The sequence below is a fragment of the Myotis lucifugus genome, unplaced genomic scaffold, assembly GCF_000147115.1.
Source record: "Myotis lucifugus unplaced genomic scaffold, Myoluc2.0 scaffold_296, whole genome shotgun sequence".
NCBI classification, from domain to species: domain Eukaryota; kingdom Metazoa; phylum Chordata; class Mammalia; order Chiroptera; family Vespertilionidae; genus Myotis; species Myotis lucifugus.
The window spans coordinates 1063791-1091494 of NW_005871344.1; the positions used below are offsets into that span (position 1 = coordinate 1063791).

The following is a 27704-nucleotide window of genomic DNA, read 5'->3' on the forward strand; positions in this document are numbered from 1 at the left end:
TTCCTTTCCATTTCAGTTAACAAGCTTTACTGAATAAAATATCACACTGAAATACCTCCATTTATTATTTTATTTATAAATAAGTGTGTGAAACTGGTAACTGTTAGAGATTTTTTAAAATCACTGTAAATTTAAAAGCGCGGTGTCCTTTGGGGGCAATGTTTTCTATCCACAATTCCTTCTTTCTAAAACATGATTTACTTAGGGCCATTTTAACAAGGGAGATACGATTTTTTTAGTAGGTTCTGGAAATTTCTGCTATTTCCAGTGTTAATGCCTTCTTTAGATGTCAAAGTAATACTGCAAGATTTTCAAATGAAATAGAGTGATAGGATTTTTTCATTCTGGATATTAAGCTCTTGATAAACATCTAGTATTCTTTCAACTTATTAAGCATGTAACTGTAACCATTAGTTTTGTAACTGAAACACTAAGACACAAAGAGGCAAAGTGATTTGAATATTTAATAATTTAACAAGAATTAATAATTTAATTCTTTTAGTAACAAGGCCAGGATTGGATTTTTAAATGCATGCAATGCTCCGTGGAAAGAGATTCAGCATAAATATTCCAGCTGCTAGTTAATACTAAGTTCTTTAGAAATTTCAGGTTTTATATACAAGTATAGGATTACTTGAAAAAGAGTAAAAAAGTAGATGACTTTCCAACCAAAACATATTTAATTTCATCTTTATTTTATTATATTAAACTACCCAACCTTAAATTCATGCCATAGTCATACCATGTTACTTGCCATAAATTAATAGTTGTTTCTACCATTTGTTACTTGTGCGATTTTGATGTAACTTCTGTGCCTTGACTTCCTTATCTGTAAAATGGTGATGATAATCATGCTTATCTCACAGAGTTGCAGTGAGAAGCAGGGCTGGCACTTGCTGACAAGAACAGTGTGCCTTGCCTTTACCCTAATAGTCCTCAGTCCTCACTGTACAATCAGCATTAAGAAATTCTATTTGGTTAATTGCCTGATGTCATTTTAACTCATTGCTAATGTCTTCTTAGCTTTCACAGCCAAATATTGTTCATCTTCTTTCATCACCAGATAAGTTTTAAAAATTATTTTACTTAGATGGAAGTGATCATTTAGATTTAGCTAGTATTTGACTACTTCTCACATACTGTTTACAGTTAGTTGTCTGATTATGCTACCATCCTGGAGTAATGTGTTGTGTGAGTCTCATCTATGGGCCTCATTTATATCAGCAAGCAAAAGTAGTGCATATAATAGCATAGTTTTTGTGGTCTGTGCTTATATTCATTTTTTAAAATCAAATGCAAAATATTTACTTTATTACAAAATTAATACATATTCGTGCTTAATTTTTAAAAGTCCATATGTCTTTGGTTGCTCTTTAAAGTTACTGTTATAAGATCGTAATTACAGGGATTCCCCCCTCAGATATTAAAGAAGCTGAGGCATAAACGCAGTTAAAGGTTTTCTTGGAATGGTATTAGCAAGGTAGTGTTAGCTCTGCTACTAGAATTGCACTGTCTCCTTTGTGGAAGGTGAATGAAGAAGTATCTCCTCTCTAATTTTAGGACAGATTCAGGACTTTTTATTAAGGTAGTACTTTTTTTCTGTAGCCTATGCTAGACCCGGTCATCCTTACTACAATCCAGGATGTGCGGAGTGTGGAGGAAAAGGACCTCAAAGACAAGGTAAGTGCTGTCTCCAGCAGACAGGCCCCAGTGCCTATTGGTCCATGGAAGCAGAGCCAGGACTTGGGGCTCAGTTCACACTCCATTGTTTTTTGGATTCTGGTCCTGTACAACTCAGATCAAATTAATTATACATTTTCTAATTGAAAAATGCTGCTTCTGAAGCATAAATGGTTGGTGCTATCTCAGTCAATAGAATAAATATAGGGTTCTCAGTGACATCATTCAGAATTTTACTAACATGTTGATTTTATTTTTTTTACTTTTATTTTTTTTTAATATATTTTATTGATTTTTTACAGAGAGGAAGGGAGAGAGATAGAGAGTTAGAAACATCGATCAGCTGCCTCCTGCACATCTCCCACTGGGGATGTGCCCTCAACCCAGGCACATGCCCTTGACCGGAATCGAACCCGGGACCTTTCAGTCCGCAGGCCGACGCTCTATCCACTGAGCCAAACCGGTTTCAGCAACATGTTGATTTTAATATAATTTGTATAGCAATGAAGAAGCTTTAAAATAATTCAGTACTAAAAGTTTATCCAAATTTGTTTAAAGCAGTTAAACATGCAACAACATGATTTATTTGTCTGCCGTGAATTTCTCACAGGATCCTTTCCTTTCCATTGCTCACCCATGTTGAGAAGCAAAATGCAGCTGATTGACCATGTGGAGTATCAGATAGCACAGACTATTGTTATTGAAAATGTCCTGTATTTCCTGTGTGTGTAAGAATTGGGATAAAAATGTTTTTATGTTTCCTTTTTTGTTTTTGTGTGTGTGTATGTGTTTTTCATAAAAGAGATTGGTTAGTATCCCTGAGCTCTTATCTGCCATCAAGTTACTTTGCATGCGCTTCCAACCAGAACTGGTGACCGTAGTGGACGACCTTCGATTAGACATCCTACTGCGCATGCTGAAATCACCCCATTTTAGCGCTAAAATGAATTCCCTCAAAGAAGTAAGTTTTTCATTTGTTTCTAGAAGACTTAAAGCACAGACACTTTAAGTTCTGCCAAAACTTACAGTTATTATATAAAAATGTTGGGAAATGAACAATTTCTTGTAATCATACAAAAAAGGGATGTGATTCTATGTGAAATGGTGTGTATGTTTATAATCTATGTATATAAAAGCCTAAGCGACCAGCGGACTGACCAGTAGCTATGAGGTGCACTGACCACCAGGGGGCAGACGCTTAATGCACAGGCTAGAAACATGGAACAGACTGATGAATCTCAGAGGGAAGGGGGAGGGTGAGAAGAGATTAACCAAAGATCTTACATGCATACTAGAGGCCCGGTGCATCCACGCACTGGTAGGGTCCCTTGGCGTGGCCTGCAGGGATCAGGTTGAAACTGGCCCAGTGCACAGATTCATGCACTGGTGGGGTCCCTCGGCCTGGCCTGCAGGGATCGGGCTGAAATCAACAGTCTGACATCCCCCGAGGGGTCCCAGATTGCGAGAGGGCACAGGCCTCTAATTATGTTAATAACGTGACTTTTTTAGATTATATTAAAAATTTGTCCTCTGAAATGTTTGAAATATTTGATGCTTTCGTGATATTTCCTAGAACATAATTTCTTGACATACACAGTTTGAGATTTATTTTTTAGCCTAAGGGTACAATTCCTTTTATTATATTTCAAATATGTGTTTACGTAGTTGATTTTGGTGAGTGACAGATGGAACCAATAGAGTTGAGTTATAATTCCAATCTTTTTCCTTCAGTTTTGTATTAACTAAGATTCTTAGCTGCAAGTGAAATAAGCTCATCTTAAATCATCCTAGGCCAGCGGTCACCAACCGGTCGTCTGCAGACTGCTGGTGGTCCGTGAGGTCTGAAAGGTTGGCGACCGCTGTCCTAGGCCATAGAGAAATTTAGTGGAAGAAGGCTGGGCTGTTTCATATGAATGAAGAATTGACTAGCCAAACCATGTAAGGGGCAGGAAGACATGTGGGCAACAAGAACAATTAGAATTCAAGACCTGACCGCATCCAAGACTCTTTCGAAGTCTTAACTCTGCTTTTCTGAGCTTGTTGGCTTTGTTGTTCCTCTACCGGCAGAGTAACATCCTTCATATGGTAGACATCATGGCCCCACATTGCTCCCATCACCCTGGAGGGACTAGTACTTGCTCTTCGGTCCCAAGTATAGAATTTGGAGGACATGCCTTGATTAAAATTTGGGTCAGATGCTTATCCCTGAGCCAGTCAGCAGTGGCCCAGGAAGTCTGAGCCATAAGAATGGTTCCATACTTTTAAAAAAAGATAGCACAAGTAATCTGTTAATGTCTAATAACTGGCCTTTGATATATTTTAGCTACTTGTCAGACCATATTGTAACACTATAAAAGTCACAGGATATGTATATATGTGAAGATTTTGATTATACATATTTGCATTACTTTCCATCACAATAATCCTGGTATGTTTTGTTTATTTGTTTTTAGGTAACCAAACTAATAGAAGATAGCACTTTATCCAAATCTGTGAAGAATGCTATAGATACAGACAGATTGTTAGATTGGCTAGTTGAAAACTCAGTTCTGTCAATTGCACTGGAAGGTAAGTTGCTTTTAAAATAATATTACCTCATACATAATTATAAATAACATTTTTGTATAAAAAAAGCTATGAAATTGTTGCTTTGATTAGCCTTTGAATAATCTTATAGAAAGTTAATATTGCTTTGAATTACTAGAATCATATTTACAAAGTCAGTGTTCACTGTACCTGCCTGCCCCTCTGCTGTTTCTTCTCTTAGGCAACATAGACCAAGCGCAGTACTGTGATCGTATAAAGGGAATTATTGAACTCTTGGGCAGTAAATTATCTTTAGATGAACTCACTAAAATTTGGAAGATACAGGTAAGTTAATTAGAGTTATTTTTGCTTTCATCTGACATTTTTATAATAACGAAAAGGAAGAGAATGGAGAGTAAGCAGGAAAATGGAACTTCAATCTTGCTTTAACCAGAGCAGCTCTACTGAAATCTGTACAGTTTAGAGTTGCTATTAAGGCCGGCCAATGTGCTCAGTGGTTGAGCATCGACCTATGAACCAAGAGGTCACAGTTCAGTTCCAGAATTGAACCCTGTAGAGTACATGCCTGGGGTTATGGGCTCAATCCCCCATAGGGGTGTGCAGGAGGCAGCTGATCAATAATTCTCTCTCATCATTGATGTTTCTAGCCCTCACTCCTTCTCCCTTCCTCTCTGAAGTCAATAAAACTATATTTTTTTAAAAAATAGAGTTGCTATTAAGATTGTATATGTAAAAAGGATTCTTCTACTCAAAAGGTATAAAGCTACTTACTGATCTAGTTTAGTCTTCTCATTTCTCAGATTGAAAAATGAAAAGCCTTACTGCAGGCTGTGTAGCAGTTAGTGGCAGAGCTAGGAATAGGTATGTCTTGTTTATCATTCCAGTGTTCTTTTTACTATATTTCTTTTCAGTTTTCATTAATACAGTTTTCCCATTTAATTCTATTAAATGAGGATGGTAGTCATATTGAGTTTATAGATCTCATCTTACCAAAACTCTCAGCATCTGTGACAGAATCAGTTATACCCTTCATTCCTTTTTCCTTCACTTTGTTAATAGTCCGTTCCCCTACTTTTCTGGCATTCCTTCTTAAGTCTCATTTACTAACTTATGTCTTCTACCTTGTGAATATGAGTTTTTTTCAAGTCTTAGTCTTTAGCCCTTTTTCATTATATAATCCTGCACTGGTCAATTTCATCTACCCCCCCCCCACCACCCCCCATGACTTCCACTACATTTGGATGCTGGTGACTCTCAGAATTACTAATATATCTCTAATTCACACCTCTTCTTAGAGCTCCTGGGCAGTATACCTAAATACCTAACTGTTACACCTTTACCTGTGTTATCTCGTAGGCATCTCAAATTCAACATGGCCAAGCCTAGTAATTTTCCAGTCTACTCAGTAATGATAGTATTCTTCATCTAGTTGCTAAGCCAGGATGAAACCTGGAGCTCACCTTGGCTATCTCTACTGTATCAGTCAGAATCCAGTCAGGAAACAGAAACCGTGCTAGGTATCTCAGAGGGAATTTAATATAGGGCATTGTTTGCAAAGATGTTGCTAGGACAGAAGAACAAAAAGGGAAGTATAAATGTTGGAACAACAAAACATGAAAAGGGATATTAAGTCCAAGGAAGGGAAGCTGTTTTGGGAGGTTATTTCACTGCACGTGCTAAACTGTCAAAGAGGCAATACTGCCACCAGGGCTCCAGTATCCCTGCTGACACAAATGTCAGCACCTGCATCCAGTCCCCAAGCACAGACCAGATACACTTTTTTCTTCCTCCTGCCTGCTCATCTCCCAGGAGTACCTCACATTGCTAGAACATAATGGGAGCACAGCTGGCAGGGGAAATGTACTTTTCAGGCTCCCAGCCTGGCATTACATAACAGACTATAGAAAGTTTAGGTGTAAGACTGAAAAAAAACACCTGAATTTTATTTCCCATGTCTTGACCTTACTTGAATACGGTCATAATTTTTTTTTGCAAGTTTTGAATTCACACAGATTGAGGATTAGAGACCATGATATATATTTTATTTATCCCTGCTACATTCAGGAAGTGTGTGTGTTTAGTAGATACTGAGCAAATCTTCTATAATAATAAAAGTGTAATAGCTAATTAGATCTGACATCCTTCTGGATGACCTTCCGGATGAAGCCGGGACTGAGGGAAGTCCGGGTCCTGGGTGCCTGCCTGCAGCCGGAGGGAAGCCGGTGCCGGCAGCCGGGGGGAAGGAAGCCTACTCTTGCACGAATTTTGTGCATCGGGCCTCTAGTTGTTGTATAATTGAATATTTAAAAGTCCTCCTACCTTTCAAAGCTCTCACATAGTGAACAGTGAGGCATGACAGAGTTGTGATTGAGGCTATAAAGTGAATTTCAACATAAGGTCAACCATGGGGTCTACATCCCTGAAGCAGAGACTGACTGCTCATGGAATAAATAAATATTCATTGAAGTCATAAAATATCTATGAGCAAAATTAAAAATGTGGCAGATAAAACTCTTCAACTGAGGCAATCAAGCTCATTTAAGAAAAGTGAGTATGATTGTCTTGTAAAGTAATTAAAGATTTAATGCTGCTAGAAATTTAAACAAGGCCAACTGGTAACCATCAATAATGTTTGCTTCATAGACTTGCCAGTATTATCATGGAAGTGAATGCTGATAAGACTCTTTTGCTTCTATAAATTACCAGGGAGAAGACTTGGGTTTTTCCAAGTTCCAAGACTTAACTTTCTCCCAATGTCTCCTTTCTAGTCAGGACAATCATCTACTGTGATCGAGAATATTCATACTATTATTGCTGCAGCAGCTGTCAAGTTTAATTCAGATCAGCTCAATCATTTGTTTGTTCTCATTCAGAAGGTATGTGCCAATCAAATATCCTTTCACGTTTTTCTAAAATAAGCTTATTTTGAGGTTTGCCCCTCCCCCAAATTAGTAGTGTTTAAATGTACTCCTTTTACTTTATTAAACATTTTTAGTTCAAGTTTAAAGTTTTGCATATTTTGCCAGTTTGATGACACTGTGTAGTGTACTAATTCTTGTCTTTCTGTTTTACAGAGCTGGGAGATTGAGAGCGATCGAGTAAGACAGAAGCTATTGAGCCTGATTGGACGGATAGGCCGGGAAGCTCGCTTTGAGACCACTTCTGGAAAGGCAGGGAAATCCAATGGATTTTTCTATCTACAAATACCTAAAGCAGTTTCCTTGTGTATTGGCTGGCTTATCATATGAGTATTATTGTAGGTGTTAGATGTACTCTGGGAACTGGCTCATCTTCCAACACTGCCCAGCAGCCTCATTCAGCAAGCTTTGGATGAACACCTGACAATCCTTAGTGACGCATATGCAGTGAAAGAAGCGATCAAGAGGAGCTACATCATCAAGTGCATAGAAGATATTAAAAGGGTTGGTTTTATGTTTGATCTGGTTTTGTCAGAACAATAATTCTGTCTCAGAATTAGAGTCAGATAATTTTCCTCCACTATTATGTAATTTAAACTGAATGCCTTCTGGAAGCTTTTACCTTTAGAATCCAAGATTGGGACATTATAACTACTTTACCAAGTCACTTATATTTTTCTTAAAACAATTTTTCAGCCTGGAGAATGGTCAGGTTTGGAAAAAAAGAAGGATGGATTCAAGGTAAGAATTTGCAGATGGAACCAACTAAAAGGTATACTAATTTAATAATTTTAAAAAATAAGTTGTATCATAATTTAAAAATAATGTGTTTTAGTATTTCTTAGACTAATGTGCAATACAGATCGCTATTTAAATATTTATGACCTGTGCTTTATTATTTACAACTTGAGTTATTGATTCTCGGGGGGAGGGGGAAATATCCAGAATCAGATTCAGAGTAGTTTTATTATGTTATTTTTATAAAATTATAAGAACTTCAACTTAACCTTTTTAAAATTAATTCCAAAGTGTGGACAGCTTAAATAAGTACAGTGGATTCTAAGTAAATATGACCATTTTTCTCCCATGGAGGAACATTTATAGAGTAAGAAGGAGAGAGAGAAAGTGAGAAATTTCCTTCAGTGCTGGCACATGGTCATTTTTTTAGGTGCTTGATTCAGATGTGTTCCTAAAGTACCTCCTTAGACAAACAGTGAATGGGTGAGTGTCTGCTGCTGGGACTCCATTTTAGAAGGTAGGTTTGGGCAGTGACTACAAGAGGGACTGGCTCTGTACAAGCCCTACCCTGCAGGGCTCTGGCCTCAGGTTCCAGTGGACTCTGGACTGTCCTTTAAAAGGGTAGTTAGCAGAGGAAGCAGTGGTCATTGCTGCTCTCCTGTTGCTCCTGTCCTCAGATGTCAAGTCTCTCCTCTGAGAGGGCTAATCACAGTGGCCGCTCACTGGACACACACCCGGTGTTGCAACGGCCCTGGTCACAGGAGCCGTGTCCTCCTCCTACGGAGGCCCTGAGGTTGCCCAGACCAAACGTAAGCCTAGCAGCCAGAGGGATTTCATTTCACTGTTAACATAAAAGGTTTTGGTAAATAGTTAATGGCTTAGTAATTTTGTTGGTAAATCATTTTTCTTAGCTTTCACTAAGAAGTATTTCTTTAAAGATCTTGACTACTGTTGATTGTCATTGGTATACTCCGAGATTCTTAGTTCTTATTAAGAGGTTTTGGTGATTCAGTGGGCTTTTATTGTCTTATTTATATTTGGTCCTAAAGTTTAGTTGGGGGCATTTAAAAACTTGGTGTTTTATATTTCTGACATTGGAATTTGATCAAGTGAATTTTTTGCATATTGTCTAGCTTTAGAGATTGTTTATAAGTTGTTCACAAACGGGCTGGTGGTGCTCTGGTTATGAGGAATTACTTCTTTAATTCAACAGCATTGCTCTCCTACTCAGATACAATTGGAATTTTTCCAGTTTTCTCAGCTCAGCCTTTCAGATAATTTAGCAGCCTCTGTCTTTATGATTGAAACTAATCCAGAGTTACGTAAGAAGTTTTAGGTCCTTCACTAATAATAGTAAGAGGAAAAGGATATCCATAAAAAAAATGGTCTTTTCTTCTTAGTAACATATACATTTCTTTATAGAAAATGAAGGTTAAAGCTGAAGGGACTTCTTCCCCCTCCAGGAAAATGACTTTTAAACCCAGAAAATACCTTCCTGATCTCTGTTCCTTCCTCATTACAGCTAAGCACTACTTAGCTCTTCTAGCCAGTAGCTTCACTACATCTTTATTGCTTCTCTTTGCAGTCACTTCATTCATGTCTGCTGTTTCATGACAAAACTCAAAAAGTAATAGGGAGAATTTTGGAGTTATTTTGTGAGTCTTGAAAAGAATATTCTTCCTTTTATTTCCCACTGCTCCCAGTAAAGAAATCCTGTTGTATCATTATTTTATTCCAAATAATAATATCTTGCATTTATATGGCACTTTTCAGTTGACTAAGTGCTTTTACAGATGTTCTTTTAAAGTGCACGTGGCTGAAGGGGGGCAGTGGGAAGATCTAAGCCCCTGGACATGACCCAGGCGGGGCGATGTATATCCTGCCACTAAAGGTGTTTTCTGTGCTATGCCCTTTCCTGCCAGGCAGCAAGGTGGGCTGACTGGGGATTATGTCTCCCTGCCAGGCTCCACAGAAACTAAGCAAAGGGTAAGACAAGACCACCCACCTCTTCCTCCCCCTCCCCTCAGCTACCTATTTCCCCAACTGGTTCCCTTTGCCCCTGCTTTTGACACTCTTAAAATTCCCAAGTTCCACTGTTGTGTTCAGAAATTCTGACCTTTATTTCTTAACTTTATTTTTCTGTAGATTCTGCCAGGATACCCTTGGCTTCCTTGGTCCTCTTTCTTTTGCTTCCTTTATACCTTCCACTGTCTACCCCAACCCTCTCCATCTTATTTCACTTCTTTTTTCCTTCAATTAAAAAGTTTAAATGTACTCATCCAAAAAAATTACTAAACCAAAAAAACTCATTTTTACTTAATTAGTGATATTTGCATATTCCTTAAGTCATTATCTCAAGGCCTCCTAGTTCAATGCCTGGCAGCCTTTCAGTAAATGTTGCTCCCCTTCCTCTTACTTCCTCCCCTTCACCCTTCAAATACACTAAAAGCGTTACTTACCCATAGTTGAGTGGCCTCTATTTGCCAAAACACGTAACTGAAAGTAAATGTAGCAAGATGTCCTCAGTACAGTCTCACAGTGATGTGGTTAGGACAGGGGGAAATACTTTTTAAAAAACGTTCTCTCATGTAAAACCTTTTACTTTTTAATTCTAGATAAATTGCTAGGTCTGGATAAATAAGACAGATGAACAAGTGGGGATCTTCAGCTTTGAGAAGAGAGAACTCTAGAAAGAATATGAAAGCTTTCTGTAGATACTGGGAGGATTGTTATAGAGAAGTTTTATTCAACTTCACTTTTATGGCTTCTAAGAAGTTATGGGAAGGCATGTTTCAGTATGATAGATCAATAAACTTTAGTGAGAATAGCCTGAAGTAGAACACTGCCTCCTGAGTTCCTCATCACTAGAAACACTGGGAGACTAACTGGTCACTTCACAGCAGTGAAAAGAGGGATCTAGGCATAGATTTGCAGGCCAAACCAGTTAACTCCCACTTATGAAGCTCAGCTCCCTCATTAGATATTATCAGGTATGTTTATTTTAATGTTCACCATAATCTTTGCCTCTTTTGTAAGTGGAGAAGAGTAGCTTAAATTTTTCTTGTAACTTAGCAACATAACGTCATAGATATGATAGAATAAATAATATCTGTCCTGTTTGCTAAACTTTAGAAAGGCCATATCAGAAATACTTTTTAAATTCTAGTTTTATCTTTTTGTATTTTTTTTAATTTATTTGATAGTGAGCTACCTTCAAAGAATAATTTTTAATGTCAAAAGTATTCTAATCCTAATTGACTTAATTGGTCATAATACTTTTTAATATATCAATTATTTGCTAAAGGGTTAATTTTATGTCCTTATGTTTGTAATTTTCTTAGAAGGTCTCAGTTTATTTTAGGCCTAAGAATTAGCCTAAACTGCCATTTTTCAACTTCTGTATTTTAGAAATATTCTAGCTAGTCTTGCAAGTTTGGCCTTTAATACAGAGTATGGCAAAAGCAGGCTTACACTTATGAGTACACAAAACATATTCTTATGTTATTAATTATTGTGTTATTTTTATTACAACTGTAGACCTACTTTTGCCCCACCCTGTATATACTTTATTTCTCTGATTCTAAGATACAAGATTTAATAAGTTTATAAAGAAGTAAAAGAGAAACTACATTTCACTTTTATCATGCATTTGTTTAGATTCAGAGTTTGCCTCAGCTTCCTTTTGACCAGTATGTACAGCTTCACTGTGGCACACTACTTTTCATTAGCTATAATCGTGGTTTTGACCTCTTTGAAATCTTTAAGATTGACTGTATAATTTTGAGGCATGTTGAAGAGTATGGAGTTTTGTGTCCTTATCCTTTCTCATAAAATTCAAGCTGCTTTTTTACTTCATTAAATTGTGTATACTACACGCTAAACAACTTCTCCTAAATTAAGGTACACCTTTGGACAGAGAGGCCTTTAGTGCTGAGTGGTACAGCCCTTCACAGGGTATGAGTCTGTCACACAAAATTCTCCTGGCTTTGGAAAATGCTTTATTCTGAGACCACTAGCAGTTTTCTTTGCTTTTAATTGAATTGTGGACATGACACGCTAGTCAGTTTTACATTATAGCATAATCTTTTTTATAACATTTAAAGTTAAGAAACCTTCCTTGGTTGGTGTTTCCTATACCAACTGACAAATGGAGAGGTAGATGAACAGATAACCTTTCTATACAGCTAAATTTGCACATACTCAAGTAAGGACAACTGTATCAAAACTTACTCCTATGTTTAGAGGCTAAGTTTCTTTTGACATAGTTGTAAGAAGCATCAATTTCAGAACTTGTTGAAATTTATAAAACTTGTATCTTAGAATCCAGGAAATATGGTATTGGCTGATTGATTGGCTAGTTTCTAGGAAGACCAATTGTTCTGGCAATAGAGCTCTCTCATTTACATATTCAGTAGTAGGATGTTTTTCTACAAAGGACATCAAAAGTTTTTTCCCCCCACAGGGCTCTTCATATTACAGAAAGACTTTAAGAAGCAAAGCTTAAAAAAAATTAGCCTGTAAAGTAAATATTCAGGACTTAAACTTTTACTTAGTTTCTTGGATTTAATTGATCAGTTGATTTTAGAGTTTTACCTAATATTCTTATAAATTTTATAATGAAGTCTCATAGTTTGAAGATACTATTTATTAAAAAGCAATTCTCTTTTTAAAGATAGAACATCAGACTTTTCAGATGTGTACTATGAAAATCTGGATTGTCTGTACCCGTTTCAGAAATAATACCTTTAAAAGTGTTTTGAAAAATATAAAGTATAAGTATAAAGTGGCTATAGTAATTAATATAAATAGAACTATCTCTTCTAAAATTGTTTAAACTAGGAAATACAAGCAGATTGTGAATATTTCCTTTAATATTTAGACCACTATCAGTATCTTGATCATATCATTGGTATCTTAATCATATAATTATAGAAAACTATGTTTTTATACCATTTTACTTATCAGCCAGTTCTGTCTTATCCAAGATAAGCTTTTGCCATCAATTTATTTTATTATCTCAACATGTCCTAGCAGCCTATGCTACTTAATCTATCCTTTGAAGTTGCTAATTCCTTGTTGTCTGTTTTTTGCTGACGTACCCCTGTACATTTGCTGTCACTTCACATCCACTCCTGTTTGCAGTTCTTGGCCTTAGGAAATTGCATGCAGAATAAGAAGCTGAAGACTGAATTATGAATGCATGAGATAAGCTATAAATGAGCAATGTGAGGAGAAAAATAATAGAATGTGCAATAGTGAAGCCTAATTGACTTGGACATTTTTTATAGCTAATAAGTTTTGTCTGCCATTTATTTTTAAATTTAATTTATGTAACTTCTTTTTAACTCTAGTCATCTCAACTTAACAATCCCCAGTTTGTATGGGTGGTACCAGCTTTGCGTCAGCTCCATGAAATCACCCGTTCATTCATAAAACAAACCTATCAAAAGCAAGACAAGGTAAGAGTATAGTATAGCCAAATCTGATTATCATACAGTTGTTTCGTAACCTTTTGTAATAACAAAACATGAATAAGATCTCTGAGTCTTGTCACTATTTTACATTTTATGGTTATTAATGTAATTCATTTGTATTATTTAATAATTTTGAGTTTAAACATCATTCTGCTTTCATTTCTATGGAGCTTTTCTTTTTATGTATCCTTCACTCATTTTTATTTCCTTTTATTACCTATATATTAACATCATTAGGCCAGTTTTTAAAAGTTAGAATGGTATTTTAGAAATTTGCTTGAAAAGACTCAAAGGTTTATTTTATATTACAAAAAAATTAGTGTAACTATGGAGCTAGAGCTTCCTCAATGTAATAGACTTGAGAAGAAAAATCTGGATAGTTTTGTTGAAAGAGTTCTTTATAAAAGAAAAATAGTATTTTTTAGAAGCAAAATTTAGCAGAGGAGTTTATTAATTCCCTAGTAAGTGTACATACCAGATTGATTTTATTTACTTTCATGTAAGAAATGTGAGTGAAGAAATCATGTTTGCTATCACTCACCTAGGATTACTTGCTAACAGAAGTTTGTATTAAAATGAGAAAATAAGTAAATTTTCATACCATTTTTGTTTTTGGTTGTTTTTGCCAAGAGCATTATTCAAGACTTGAAGAAAAATTTTGAAATAGTGAAATTGGTAACGGGAAGTTTGATAGCCTGTCATCGGCTTGCAGCAGCCATGGCTGGACCTGGAGGCTTGACTGGTTCAACACTAGTGGATGGCCGATACACTTACCGGGAGGTGGGTACTGGCACTGTGCTTTTATTTCAAGATTTACAACGTTCATTTGGACTTTTTGCGCTAAGAACTGCATTATGATAAAGTAATAAAAATAGACATCTTTTCTTTGACTTTGACATGAAATACTAATTGTCAATTCTGTAGATAGTTGTTTTTGTTTTCAAATCAGTTGATTAGTAGTAGTATTTTTTTAAGTTAGGGAAAAAAATCTTAACTGACTGGTTGTGAGTTTATGGTGTTTTACTTTTTGAGATTGCTGAAATCATATTTTATTATCTAAAGTCAACTGAATTTTTAATAGACTTGAAGTAGCTTCTACTACATTGTACTGTCAGCTTGTAAACTGATTTCTCACATTTACCATAAATTATATGGAAAAGCATTAGATAGAACTGTTTTTTAAAGTTTTATTTTGTTTTTTAAATTTTGCTTTTAGTTACGAATGCCTGGAGTTCAATAAGTATCATTTCTTTTTGCAGTATTTAGAAGCCCATCTAAAATTTCTGGCATTTTTCTTGCAAGAAGCTACTCTGTATTTGGGTTGGAATCGTGCCAAGGAAATCTGGGAGTGTCTTGTGACTGGCCAGGATGTTTGTGAATTAGATAGAGAGGTAAGAAGATGGTATTGTGGACAAAGTTATATCTTTTAGTGTGTTTTTGTTCCTGTCACATGAAACTAATTTTAAGTTACAAATAGAAAACTGAGTTCGTTTAATGACATTTTACCCCAGAAACATCAAAGAAGAATGAAGGCCTAGACAGATTTTAGAACTATAATTAAACAGCGGAAAATAGATTAAACCAGGAGCTCAACACCTGTTTTGACATTTACTAGCAGTGAATCGCTGTTTCTTCTTCTCATTTTATGGAATACTATTAACTACTTGATAGGATTGTTGAAAGGACTAAGTATGTGATAGTGCCTAGCACAATGCCTGGCTTCTTAATAAATGTTTGTGGAAAAACTCAAGTATAAAATTCTAAGAAAAGTGGGAATATATACATTATCTGTGGGAAAGATTGCTAGTAACTTAATGCTTTATTTAGTCCAGAGTTCTAAGCATTTCCATTTTGAGTGGTATTTGGGCAATAGAAGTTTTTGAAGAATTACAACTAATTTATCTTTACTGTCCCAATTTGGAATATGTATTTTCCTGGAGTGGATTTTAGTTGTAGGGTAATATTTGTCTTGATCCACAGATGTGTTTTGAATGGTTTACAAAAGGGCAACATGACCTTGAGAGTGATGTTCAGCAGCAGCTCTTCAAGGAGAAGATTCTTAAATTGGAATCATATGAAATCACTATGAATGGTAGGAAAAAACACAGAATCATTTTTTCAGTTCTTTAAAAAATTGTATTCTTCCCTTCTAAGCCAACTTTTCAGAAGCAACCAAGCAGTATGGAATATGTTTGTGATGTTTATACAGGGTGCCCCACAAAAATGTATACATACTTAAATATTTATACACATTTTGAAAATGAAATGTATTTTTAATAAGCACTGCCTTTATAATTATTCTGTTTGTATACAGTTTTGTTCCTGTCACATGATAAATTCTTTTCTATATAAATGTTATCTTATAATTAGTTTTTTAAATCATATGGCCTGATAACTCAAATTGCCAAAATGTCTTTTTATGAAGTTACTTTAGAACAAAAAGGATTCATTTAAAGTCAAAATTTCTCAAAGTATAGACATCTTCCTTTTGGGTGTTTATTTTAACTGAAATTTTTTATTGATATATAATTTATAAACCGTAAAGTTAACTTTTTAAAAGTGTAAAATCAGTGGCTTTTAGTATATTCACAAAGTTGTGCAACCTTCGCCACTTTTTAATCCCAGAACATTTTCATCACCAAAGGAAATTCTGTACCTTTTAGCAGTCACTCCCCATCACCCCTACCCCCAGTCTCTAATCCAGTTTCTGTCTTTATGGTCTCTCCTAATCTAAACATTTCATATAAATGGAATTGTACAATATGGGTCTGGCATTTTTCATTATGCTGAGGCATGATAATTTCAAGGTTCACCCCAGGTTAGTTGTTGCATGTACTTCATTCCAGTTAGGCCAAATAATACTCCATTGTGAGGCTATGCGACATTTTGTTTATCCATTCATCAGTTGATGGACATTTGGGTTGTTAACACTCTCTGGCTATTAATCATGCTGCTACAAATATTCATGTACAAGTTTTGTGTGGACAGAGGTTTTTATTTCTCTTGAGCATATATACCCAGAATGGAATTGCTATATCAGAAAATTAATATTTGAGGAACTACCAAACTTTTGCAGTGTGGCTGCACTATTTTATAATCCCACCAGCAATGTGTGAGAATTTCAATTTCTCTGCTTCCTCACCAGTACTTGTTAATGTCTATATTTTTTATTTTAGCCATCCTAGTGGGTGTGAAGTGGTATCGCATGGTATTGATTTGCATTTCCCTGACGACTAATGATATTGACTCTTCATGTGTTTACCAGCCATTTGTATATATTTGGAGAAATACCTATTCAAATCTTTTGCCCATTTTTTAATTAGGTTATTTGTCTTTTTTTTTGTTGTTGGGTTGTAAGAGTTCCTTATATATTCTGCATACTAGCTCCTTGTCAGAAATATGATTTCCAAATATTTTGTCCCATTCTATGGGTTGTCTTTTCACTTTCTTGACAGTCCTTTGAAGTACAAAAGTTTTTAATTTTGATTTAATCCAGTGTATCTCTTTTTCTTTTACTTGTACTTTGGGCACCATATCTAAGAAACCATTTCCTAATCCAAGGTCTTAAAAATTTGTGCCTATGTTTTGTCCTGAGTATTTTAGTTTCAGTCCTTGATATGCTTTTGAGTCTTTGCTTACAGTACAGGAATTTATTTGACGTTCTCTAATTTCAGGTTTTAACTTATTTAAGACTTTTTTTGAAAATGTGAATCTCTGTGATCATCGATTGAAAAGACAAGGAGCTCAGTTGGTAAGTACATTATTCTCGAATCTGAATAATTTAGATAATCTGGTAAAATTTGATATTCAGCAAAAACATGTTATAAACATAGTGAAACATTAAGTTTTTTAAAAGACTGGGTATCCTTTGTCTGCTGTTTTCTGCATTGATGACAACTGACCTCTTAGATCCCTCTGCTTCTTACTGACCCGGGGCTGCCAGTGGCTTCCTGAGGCTAGGTCAGTGTAGAGTAGGTTAGTTCCATCTACACTTCCAACTCCTCAGACCCATCAACCCGCATATTCCTAACAAAGTAACAAAGTCTTCAGTTTGGAGATTGCAGTGGCAAGGATTTGGGGAGAAAAATTTAGGAGCAGACAATGAAGCAGGAAAATGATCTATAGAATGTGTACAACTGTTTATATATATGTGCCCCTTTAAAAAGAAAGGCAAAAAATAACTCTCTTTTCTAAGAATGTTTCTTGACCTGGTTTCCTGGATGGTAAGAATTTTTACAAGACCTTTTATGCCCTTGGGAAGACTGAATTGAGCTCCAAGGAGTATTAACTACTTCTAGCGTGACTTCATTTTCTTCTGAAAAAAAGCTCCTGAGGATGGCACCCATCTCATGCTTTGCTAGTTCTGCATCAGTAGTTCCGTTGGGTAGATGTCTAGTATGGGTGTAGGTGTATGTGGAAAAAATCTTCTTCACATCTACTCTGGTTCCCTTGGGTATGGCCCAGTGTTTCTGTGGTTGGTTGTCTTTTGTTTCAAGTTCCATATTGGTACAGTAGTGTTCTCATATAGTTAGTTTTTTACAGCCTTAATTCATATTGAACTAAAGAGGTGTGAACTTACAGTGTAACAGAAAAAAATTGTAATTTTGTGACCTTGGTGTACTATTTTTTTTTTCTTTTGAACAGTATGTAGAAAAGCTGGAATTGATAGGAATGGATTTCATTTGGAAAATAGCCATGGAATCACCTGATGAAGAAATTGCAAATGAAGCTATTCAATTAATCATAAACTATAGTTACATTAATCTAAATCCTAGGTTAAAGAAGGTGGGTATCTACAGGAAGAAGGTAGTCAAACACAAAAGGGCAGAAGATTGTATTTGTTTTTATTTATAAGTTAGCATGCCTAAAAATTGACTTCTTTATGTTGACATTTGTCCTTAATGATTACAGCTAAATGCCCAACTAAGTTTAATTTCCATATATCTCTTACTTTTAGGATTCTGTATCATTGCATAAGAAATTCATTGCTGATTGCTATACAAGATTAGAAGTGAGTAGCAAATTTTATTTAACCTGTTTTTTAAATAAATGCTTTCTTTTTCTTTCCTTTTATAACTTTATATTTTGAGATCATGTATGTATTTGCTATTTGTGGCTGGATCCTGTTGAAGAATCTGTGAACCGACCATATTGTAATGCAGGGAGCAGATGCTTGCCTTGATGCCCCCACATACGAGTGTATATAGGACATTTTTTCTTCTTCCTCCACCACCCTCTTCCCTGCTTTACCCACCTCCCTTTGAGGGTATAGGAACCTGTTTTCTATCTTCAGGTCTGCTCCACTCAACATTTCCAATGGATTCTTTTCCTCCTTTTTACTTTTTGGTTCAGGACTTTTATACAAGCACTTGCTTCTTTTTCCATGCTTCCCGTTTCACCTAGTTTATATTATAAATGCTATTAAAGGCCATACCAGGACACTCATTAATAGGTGTTGTTGGTTGTCTTTGCCCCTTAGAAGCCTGCTGTGTAATACATTTCACATGTAATGCCTTATTTCCAGCATGATAAGTTAAAATATTGAACATTCATCTTCTTTCTTAATTTGTGCTTGTTTTTTATATCCAATAAAGAGTATTCCAAAAATATAAAGTGCTACTGCCCTCAAATGTTAATAAGTTAAACATTTTGGTGATGAGTATGTGCTAGAATATGTGTAGGATTTCCCAAGTCATGACTTCCATCCAGGTAGGTCATCATAAAAAACATTTAGCCTGCCCGGTGTGAGTCAGTGGTTGAGTGTCAACCTGTGAACCAGAGGCCATGGTTCAATTCCTGGTCAGGGCACATGCCCAGGTTGGGGGCTCAATCCCTGTGGGGGGTGAGCAGGAGGCAGCCGATCAATGATTCTCATCATTGATGTTTCTATCTCTCCTCCATTCCTCTCTGAAATCAAAAATATATTTAAAAAAAATTTTTTTAATATTCAGGTACCTCTAAATGAGGTACCATGTATTAACATATGTAGAATAGTAGTAGTAGTTCTCAACTGGGAGTTATTTTGCCTCCCACAGTTCATGTGGCAGTGTCAGGAGACCTTTTTAGTTGTCACAGTTTGAAGAATCCTACTGGCACCTGCTGGTAGAGGTCAGGGATATATATCCTGCTAAATATCCTACAATGCCTGAGACAGTCTTCCACAACAGAGAAGTTTCCAGCCAAAATGCCAGTTGATCTGAGGCTGAGAAATCCTGATCTAGAATGATTATTTCTTATTTCACAGGCAGCCAGTTCAGCACTTGGCGGCCCCACTCTAACACATGCTGTGACCAGAGCAACAAAAATGCTTACAGCAACTGCCATGCCAACTGTAGCAACATCAGTTCAGTCTCCATATAGGTAAGTGATTGCAGAAGTTACAACAAATACACTATATGTGTGTGTGTGTGTGTGTGTGTGTGTGTGTGTGTGTGTAATTAGAGGAATATGCAAATTAGCCAGGACGCCATAACATCACAACCCATCTACAAGTGGGGGAGAGCTACAGAAGGGCGGGGCAGCGAGCTAAGAGCGGTAGAGAGCTACCAGTGGCGGTGGGTGGGGTGGCCAGCTGAGGAAAGTGGCAGCAAGCTACTCACACACGGATTCATGCACAGGGCTACTAGTGTGTGTGTGTGTTATATATATATATATATATATATATATATATATATAAAAAATCAGTTTAAAAAATAATTGATACATTTTTTCCCCTCCTATGGAGAGCTCTCAATTGTTGATTTCTTCATTTTATTTCAAAACTTTGCAAACAGTCATGTCCTGGGAGATTATGTTTTCCATTATATATCCCCAAATTTGTATCTCTTAAAGATTTGTAGGTCATTATCATAACCACCCAAATATTACTCTGCTCCTACTCCTCTACCTAGTAGACAAGGTTTCTTTGTGGGTTTTTTGTGGTTTTTTTATTAACTTTTTAAAACTGTGTAGTGAGTAATTTCTCTATTATGATGGAATAAAGATCCATTAATTACAAGAAGAGTAATTTTTTTTTAAAATATATTTTATTGATTTTTTACAGAGAGGAAGGGAGAGAGATAGAGAGTTAGAAACATCGATGAGAGAGAAACATCGATCAGCTGCCTCCTGCACATCTCCTACTGGGGATGTGCCCGCAACCCAGGTACATGCCCTTGACCGGAATCGAACCTGGGACCTTTCAGTCCACAGGCCGACGCTCTATCCACTGAGCCAAACCGGTTTCGGCAGAAGAGTAATTTTTTAACGTTTTAAATATTTACTTACTTAGACATCTTACAAATTTTCTCCTTGAATAATTAATAGTATAAGCAAAATGAAGTGGAAGATGATGATTAATTAAAAGTGTACATTATAATATATTCATAGTTAAAATACTATTTACTTAAAATAATTTTTTAAAATAATGTTTTATGGGAACTTCATCCCCAAATATTTGTGTTAAAACGGAACTGACATTGTCTCTTTTTTTTTATTGTTTTATTGCTTAAAGTATTACAAAGAGTATTACATATGTCTCCTTTTTTTCCCGCCCTTGACAATCGACATTGTCTCTTAATCACATTGCTGTGTTTAGAGATTTCAATCAGTGAAATCTGAATTCAGTATTTGTTCCAGTTTTTTGATATAGTAAGTAGAATAGATAAATATTTAGAAACATGAGATTGAAGCAACTAGAACATTTTTGTGAGGCTTTATGAGTTTTCCATTACTGGTAAGCAGCACCAAATCAGTGATTCCCAGGAAACCTTGGCAGGTGCTCATAGAAGGTCTCTGCACCTCACTCTGCTGCCCTCTAGTGATGGGTACTCATACAGTCTCTCTCAACTCCTGGAATGACTTTATGTATGTGTGTATGTATTTTTATTTACAGTTGGGTATATTCCTTTTCATTTTATTTAGAAATGGAATCAAAACAATATCCTTGCTCACACTCTTTATCTTTTTTAAAATGAGTATTGTATAGTGATGCTTTATTAATGTGAAGGCAGCCAATAATACTCAACCCTCTAGAACAGCCGTGGGCAAACTACGGCCCGTGGGCCGGATCCGGCCCGTTCGGCTGTTCTATATTGAAATAAAAAAAAGACCGTACCCTTTTATGTAATGATGTTTACTTTGAATTTATATTAGTTCACACAAACACTCCATCCATGCTTTTGTTCCGGCCCTCCAGTCCAGTTTAAGAACCCATTGTGGCCCTCGAGTCAAAAAGTTTGCCCACCCCTGCTCTAGAACCTCTTTTTTAAATGGCAGAAAGTGATTATATATTGAACTCATGATAAGAACACATAACATGGCTTTTGCATTCCCACATGTTTAGAAGTATCTCTCAAATAGACTTTCACTAAGAATGTGCATTGAGAATTCCTAATTATGTGTTTATAAATTGTAGTCCATCTCTATGACCTAGATTCTCAATGATTCATTTGTCTGACAAACCAGAATAGAAATGCATTTATGAAATACTGGGGTTCATAAGTGTGGTTTTTTTTCCTTTTTACCAAATGATTTTTACTGTAAATCATTTCATATTTGACTACAGAGCAAAACCACATAATTTTTAAATATTTTTATTATAAACTTTAAAAACAGAGTTAATAAGAATGTATAATATCAGCGTTGCATTTGAACCAGGACATTGTTTTTATATTATTTTACCAGTTTTGAAAGAACTTTTTAGTGACCATAATTGTTCCAACTCATGGGGGAGGAGCTGTTCTCTCAGCTGTTCAGTGTGCTATGGTGATGTCTGCGGTTAATTCATTATTGAGCATAATTAAAACAGTGTACTCAACAATGCACTTACAGCACTTAGATATTTCCTAAAGATTTTCCATCTGAATATCAAATCTGGTTCCTGCTTATAGACTGAAAGAATTCAGAACTCTGTTAAATGTATTTAACAGAACTGTTAATATGTATTTAACCAACTCTTTTCAAGTAAAATTTCCAATACTGCTAATCAAGTATTAGAAAACAGTGGTACCTCTTTTCAGTTTTAGAAATATACCTATTTGAAGTAGACTTTCTAGAATAGCAAATACTTAAAGGCATTTGGATTTTTCATCTCTCAGTGTGAACACATGTAGCATTCTCTTCAGTAAAGTTATGAAGCTGTGACTATGTAAGTGCTGGATATTGGAGTCAGTCCTATTAGAGTCATCCCTTGGTATTCAACGGGGGTTGCTTCCATGGTGCACGCATGCGTGCACACACACCAAAATCCAAGGATGCTCAAGTCCTTTATATAAAACTAGAGGCCTGGTGCACGAAATTCGTGCGGGGGGGGGGGTGGGGGGGGGGGGAATCCCCTCAGCCCAGGAATGCACCCCTTCTTCAATCCGGGACCCCTCGGGGGATGGTCTTGACTGGCAGGATCAGGCCTAAACCGGCAGTCTGACATCCCTCTCACAATCCTGGACCGCTGGCTCCTAACCACTTGCCTGCCTGCCTGCCTGCCTGCCTGATCGCCCCTCACTGCCCCCCCTGCCGGCCTGGTTGCCCCACACAGCCTGCTGCTCAGTTGTTTGGTCGGCCCTCACTAACCCCCCTGCTGGCCTGGTCGCTCCACGCAGCCTGTTCGGTCAGCCATTCGGTTGCGACGGTCACTTACGCTTTTATATAGATAGATGATGTAGTATTTGCATTAATTTATGTTTGCATGTAGGCTACAGCAGGGTATACCTACACATCACTTCATTTGTGTGGATTCAGTGTAGTATTCAGTTCATGGCAAATTCAAATTTTGCATTTTGGAACTGTCTGGGATTTTTATTTTTCAAGGTGTTTTGATCCACAGTTGGTTGAATCCACAATACCAAACCCACAGATATGGAGGGCCGACTATATTTCACATGATAAGGAGTTCATAAGTCTGACTAAAAGAGACCTCAGGTCTCATTTTCAGAGTCTGTTAGAACTCCATGCTCCCTTGCTGTGTGTTTTCTGTCCCAGAGATGGTTATGTCTCCTATGTGTTGATTTCTTAAGTACTTTGAAAACCCTTAGATTACAAATTCTTATATTTTAAGTTTGAATTATACAGAATGTTCACAGATGAATAATTGTTTATTCTTCCTTTTCTCCTCATTCTTAGCCTAATTCAAACAAATAGCAACCTAAGTGTCTATCAGTAGATGAGTGGATAAAGAAAAGGTGGTGTGTATACATCATGGAATACTCCTCGGCTATAAAAAAAAAAAATGAATGAAATCTTGCCATCTGCATGGATGAACCTAGAGGGCATTGTGTTGAGTGAAATAAGTCAGACAGAGAAAGACAGTACCATAACATTTCACCTATATATGAAATCTAAAAAACAATAAACAAGCAGGATAGAAACAAACTCATAGATACAGAGAACATTTTGATGGTTGCTAGATGGGAAGGGGGTTAGGGAAATGAGTGAAAAGGGTGAAGGGATCAAGAAGTGCAATTTGATACTTATAGAATATTCATGGACTATAAAGTAAAGCATAGGAAATATAGTTAATAATCTATAATAATAAAAGGGTAATATGCTAATTAGACCGGACGTCATTCAGACATCCTTCCTGAAGAAGCCAGGCCGGAGGGAAGCCAGCGCAGGTCCCGGGTGCCTGCAGGTAGCCGGAAGAGGGAAGCAGCCCGGGTGCCGGAGGGAAGCCGGTGCCGGCAGCCAGGGGAAGGAAGGCCTACTCTTGCATGAATTTTCGTGCATCGGGCCTCTGGTATAATAATAAATATGTAGTGTTGGATGGATACTAGATTTATCAGGATCACTTTGTGATATAAATGTCTAATCACTGGGTTGTACATTTGAAACTAATACAATATAGTACATCAATTATAATTGAAAATAAACATTATTTTAAAAAACAGAATAGCAACTCTTATTTGTAGAATACTTCCTGTTTTGCATTTGTCTCCTAATTTTCAGGCAGTTTAGAACTTTGATTCCATGTGTTTACAGAATTATGTAGCATATTTTAGTTGTAAAATAATGAGAGTCAAGCTCACTGATTTTTATTCTTGGTGGATTGATGGGCAAATGGGCCTGGATACCCAGAGGAGACCCAGGTCCTCTATTTATGGAACAACTGTTTAAAAAAGAAGAAAGAAAAGAACAGGAAAGGAAATGTGGGAGGGTCAGTCTTCTCCTCCCTTATGCCATCTGTGCGCTGCAGCTGTGGACTGCTTGCATTACCTCCTCCTTGGGTGAAAGGGAAGTTTAGTCTTTGCAAATTTCAGGCTTTGACCAGTGACTGCTACCTGTTGATTGGGGTTTTGGTGAAACAGACTGGAATTGAGTTCAAATCAGCAATTCATTTAAAATATGTTTAAAATTTTTTCTAATCTATAGATCCACTAAACTTGTAATCATTGAGAGATTGCTGCTTCTGGCAGAACGCTATGTGATCACTATAGAGGTAAGCCTCTCTTTTTTTCTAAAGCAACTGAATCATCCCATTATTAGACTCAATGTGTTAGGTTTGTATTTTTGAGATGTTTAACAGTGGCACTGTGAATCTAACTTGTTTGATTTATTATCTTTTTCAAGGATTTTTACTCTGTTCTACGAACTATTCTACCTCATGGTGCCTCATTTCATGGACATCTTCTAACGCTTAATGTTACTTATGAGTCTACCAAAGATACCTTTACTGTAGAGGTGGGTTTACATTAAGCTTTGTGGCCATTTTCATATTGTCTTACTTTCACAACACTATTGATAAAGATGTATGAGTGACTATTCTAAAAGCTGGTAAACAAATTTAGAATAAAGACCTGAAATGAAAGGGAACTGATGGGGTGTAAACAGACATATAGGCAAATACATAATACAATATCAGGTGGTGGTGAGTATCATCTGTACTAATAAAAGGGTAATATGCTAATTAGACCAGACCATCTTCCAGACGTCCTTTTGGACAAAGCCACAGTGGCGGGGGCTGAGGCAGAGGTGGTTAGGGGTGACCATGCCGGCAGGGGGAGGGCAGTTAGGGGTGACCAGGCCAGCAGGGGAGGGCAGTTAGGGGCGACCAGGTCGGCAGGCAGAGGTGGTTAGGGGTGATCAGGCAGGCAGGGGAGCAGTTAGAGGCGATCAGGCCAGCAGGGGAGCAGTTTAGGGGCAATTAGGCTGTCAGGCAGAGGTGGTTAGAGGTGATCAGGCCGGCAGGCAGAGAGATTAGGGGTGAATAGTCAGGTAGGCAGAGGAGATTAGGGGCAATCAGGCAAGCAAGGGAGCAGTTAGGGGCATTAGGCAGGCAGGCAGAGTGATTAGGGGTGATCAGGCAGGCAGGCAGGTGAGCGGTCTCAGACATCCCCCGAGGGGCCCCAGGTTGGAGAGGGTGCAGGCCAAGTTGAGTGACACACACACACACACACACCCTCCCCCTGTGCACGAATTTCGTGCACTGGGCCTCTAGTTAAGAATAAAGGAGAATAAGCTGGTAGAGGTGATGGTTATGGCAGAACACTATGTGATCACTATAGAGGTAATCACACTTTATATAGAGGTGGGCATGGAAGGTCTGAGGTGGTGGCATCTGAACACAGAACTGGATGAGGTAACAGAGAAAGCCTTTTCTGGAGAAGGACATTCCAAACAAAGGGCAGCAGGTGCACAGGCCCTGAGGTGGGGGTTTGCTTGGCTTGTTCATGACAAGCAAGGTGGCTGGAATGACAGTGAGAAAGGGAAAGAAAGAATGGAAGACCTGCTGTGGAAGAAGGACTTGGGATTTTATTCCATGTGTGATGAGGGGGTTGGAGGAGGGAATAGAACTTTTACAGCACAAGGGAAGCCTCTCGAGGGCAGGGATTCTTGTCTTTGGTTTTTTTGCTGTTCTTGGCTTTTAGAACAGTGCCCAGTGCATGGTAGATGCTCACTAACAGTTGTTTAAATGAACGAATAAATGCATTACAACGGTTTAATTTTATTTTACAGGCTCACAGTAATGAAACCATAGGGAGTGTCCGGTGGAAGATAGCCAAGCAGTTGTGCTGTCCTGTGGATAATATACAGATATTTACAAATGATAGTCTGGTAGGTTTAAATAAACTGTGGCCCTTTAGCCTGATACTACTACTATCCTCTTCCTTTTCCTCTCAGTAATTAAGAAACCTCTTTTTGCAGCTGACAGTAAATAAAGATCAAAAGTTACTCCACCAGCTGGGCTTTTCTGATGAACAGATGCTTACGGTGAAAACTTCAGGCAGCGGGACCCCATCCGGGAGCTCCGCAGATTCCTCCACCAGCTCCAGCAGCAGCAGCAGTGGAGTTTTTAGTTCATCATATGCCATGGAGCAGGTATTGAGTGATAAATCATTTCTTTTTTAAAACAGGATTTTAATATCTTTGTCTTCAGCCCATATAGATTTGGATGATTGTGTCCTTTCCTCTCAGACAAATCCTGACTCTTCAGGAATGTATCCCTGGGAAGCACTGGGCATCATTGGGAGGAGATACATAATTTATCAATCTCCTGGACCACAGACTCTTCTGAGTCCTGAAGCATTCTGTCTGGCCACTTCTGGTGCTCCTCTCATCTACCTCTCTGCATTGAGTCATTGATTTTCCCATTAGCAGTCAAACATGCTGTGTTATTTCTATCACCTTAAAAAAAAAAAGCTCTCTCTCTTCCCCCAGTTTCACCTTCAGTTCCTGCCCTATTCTCTCCTTCCCAGATCAGCAAAGCTTCTTGATGAAAGAGTTCTTTGAACTCTTTTGCCATCCTCTTTTTATGCTCTTTTCAAGGTTATCTCTTACTTCGGCCTCTCAATCCTCATCTTCTTGACCTTTCAGCGGAGTTGGTACATGTGATCACTTCCCCTTGAAATATTTTCTTCACTTGGCTTTCAGGTCTTTGTGTGACTGTATGTTTTTAACTTAGTATAATCTTGCTATAGATGTCAAAGAATCCTTCAGGGTTAGTATTAGTACTGTGGATTTTTTTTAAAATAACTAGACAGTACTTATATATAGCAAGAATTTAAGAAAGAAATTTCATTCAGAAATGGTATTATGACAGTTAATTAGCAACAGAAACAGTGTATGTAGCATCTTCAAGTTTAATATTTTATTTCATATTTATCCTGAATTATTAAAAATCTTCACCTATATAAATACATTTTGGGGATGTCTAGTTTCTTATTCCTTTAATCACATCTGAGTCTCTTCTATGCATGTATATTCTTTTCCTACCTTTAGAAAAATCACTTAGATTACACATATATCTATGTATTGTGTGTGAGCATATGTGTTTGTGTATATATCTATACTAATAAAAGGGTAATATGCTAATTAGACCGGGTGACCAGCCATCTTCCAGATGTCAGACTTCCTTCCGGACAAAGCCACGGTGGTA

The 27704-nt window shown here is 37.1% G+C and overlaps 1 protein-coding gene across 3 annotated transcripts in view; it reads left to right on the forward strand.

Moving 5' to 3' along the window:
- Nucleotides 1-27704, forward strand: part of USP24 (ubiquitin specific peptidase 24) — a 123165-nt gene that overhangs the window by 41225 nt on the left and 54236 nt on the right. The window contains exons 9-30 of one of the 3 annotated variants that reach the window (XM_023763650.1): nt 1606-1680; nt 2483-2641; nt 4134-4248; nt 4448-4551; nt 6996-7103; nt 7302-7397; nt 7488-7649; nt 7842-7886; nt 8314-8366; nt 9806-9869; nt 13235-13342; nt 13988-14137; nt 14617-14748; nt 15338-15449; nt 17032-17108; nt 18002-18142; nt 18315-18368; nt 19602-19717; nt 24701-24767; nt 24899-25009; nt 26285-26383; nt 26474-26647. In XM_023763650.1, coding sequence (XP_023619418.1) covers nt 1606-1680; nt 2483-2641; nt 4134-4248; nt 4448-4551; nt 6996-7103; nt 7302-7397; nt 7488-7649; nt 7842-7886; nt 8314-8366; nt 9806-9869; nt 13235-13342; nt 13988-14137; nt 14617-14748; nt 15338-15449; nt 17032-17108; nt 18002-18142; nt 18315-18368; nt 19602-19717; nt 24701-24767; nt 24899-25009; nt 26285-26383; nt 26474-26647 — 2322 coding nt within the window. Of the gene's footprint in view, nt 1-1605; nt 1681-2482; nt 2642-4133; nt 4249-4447; nt 4552-6995; nt 7104-7301; nt 7398-7487; nt 7650-7841; nt 7918-8313; nt 8367-9805; nt 9870-13234; nt 13343-13987; nt 14138-14616; nt 14749-15337; nt 15450-17031; nt 17109-18001; nt 18143-18314; nt 18369-19601; nt 19718-24700; nt 24768-24898; nt 25010-26284; nt 26384-26473; nt 26648-27704 lie in introns of all 3 variants that reach the window. The other 2 variants (XM_023763651.1, XM_023763652.1) reach the window with 2 other exon arrangements.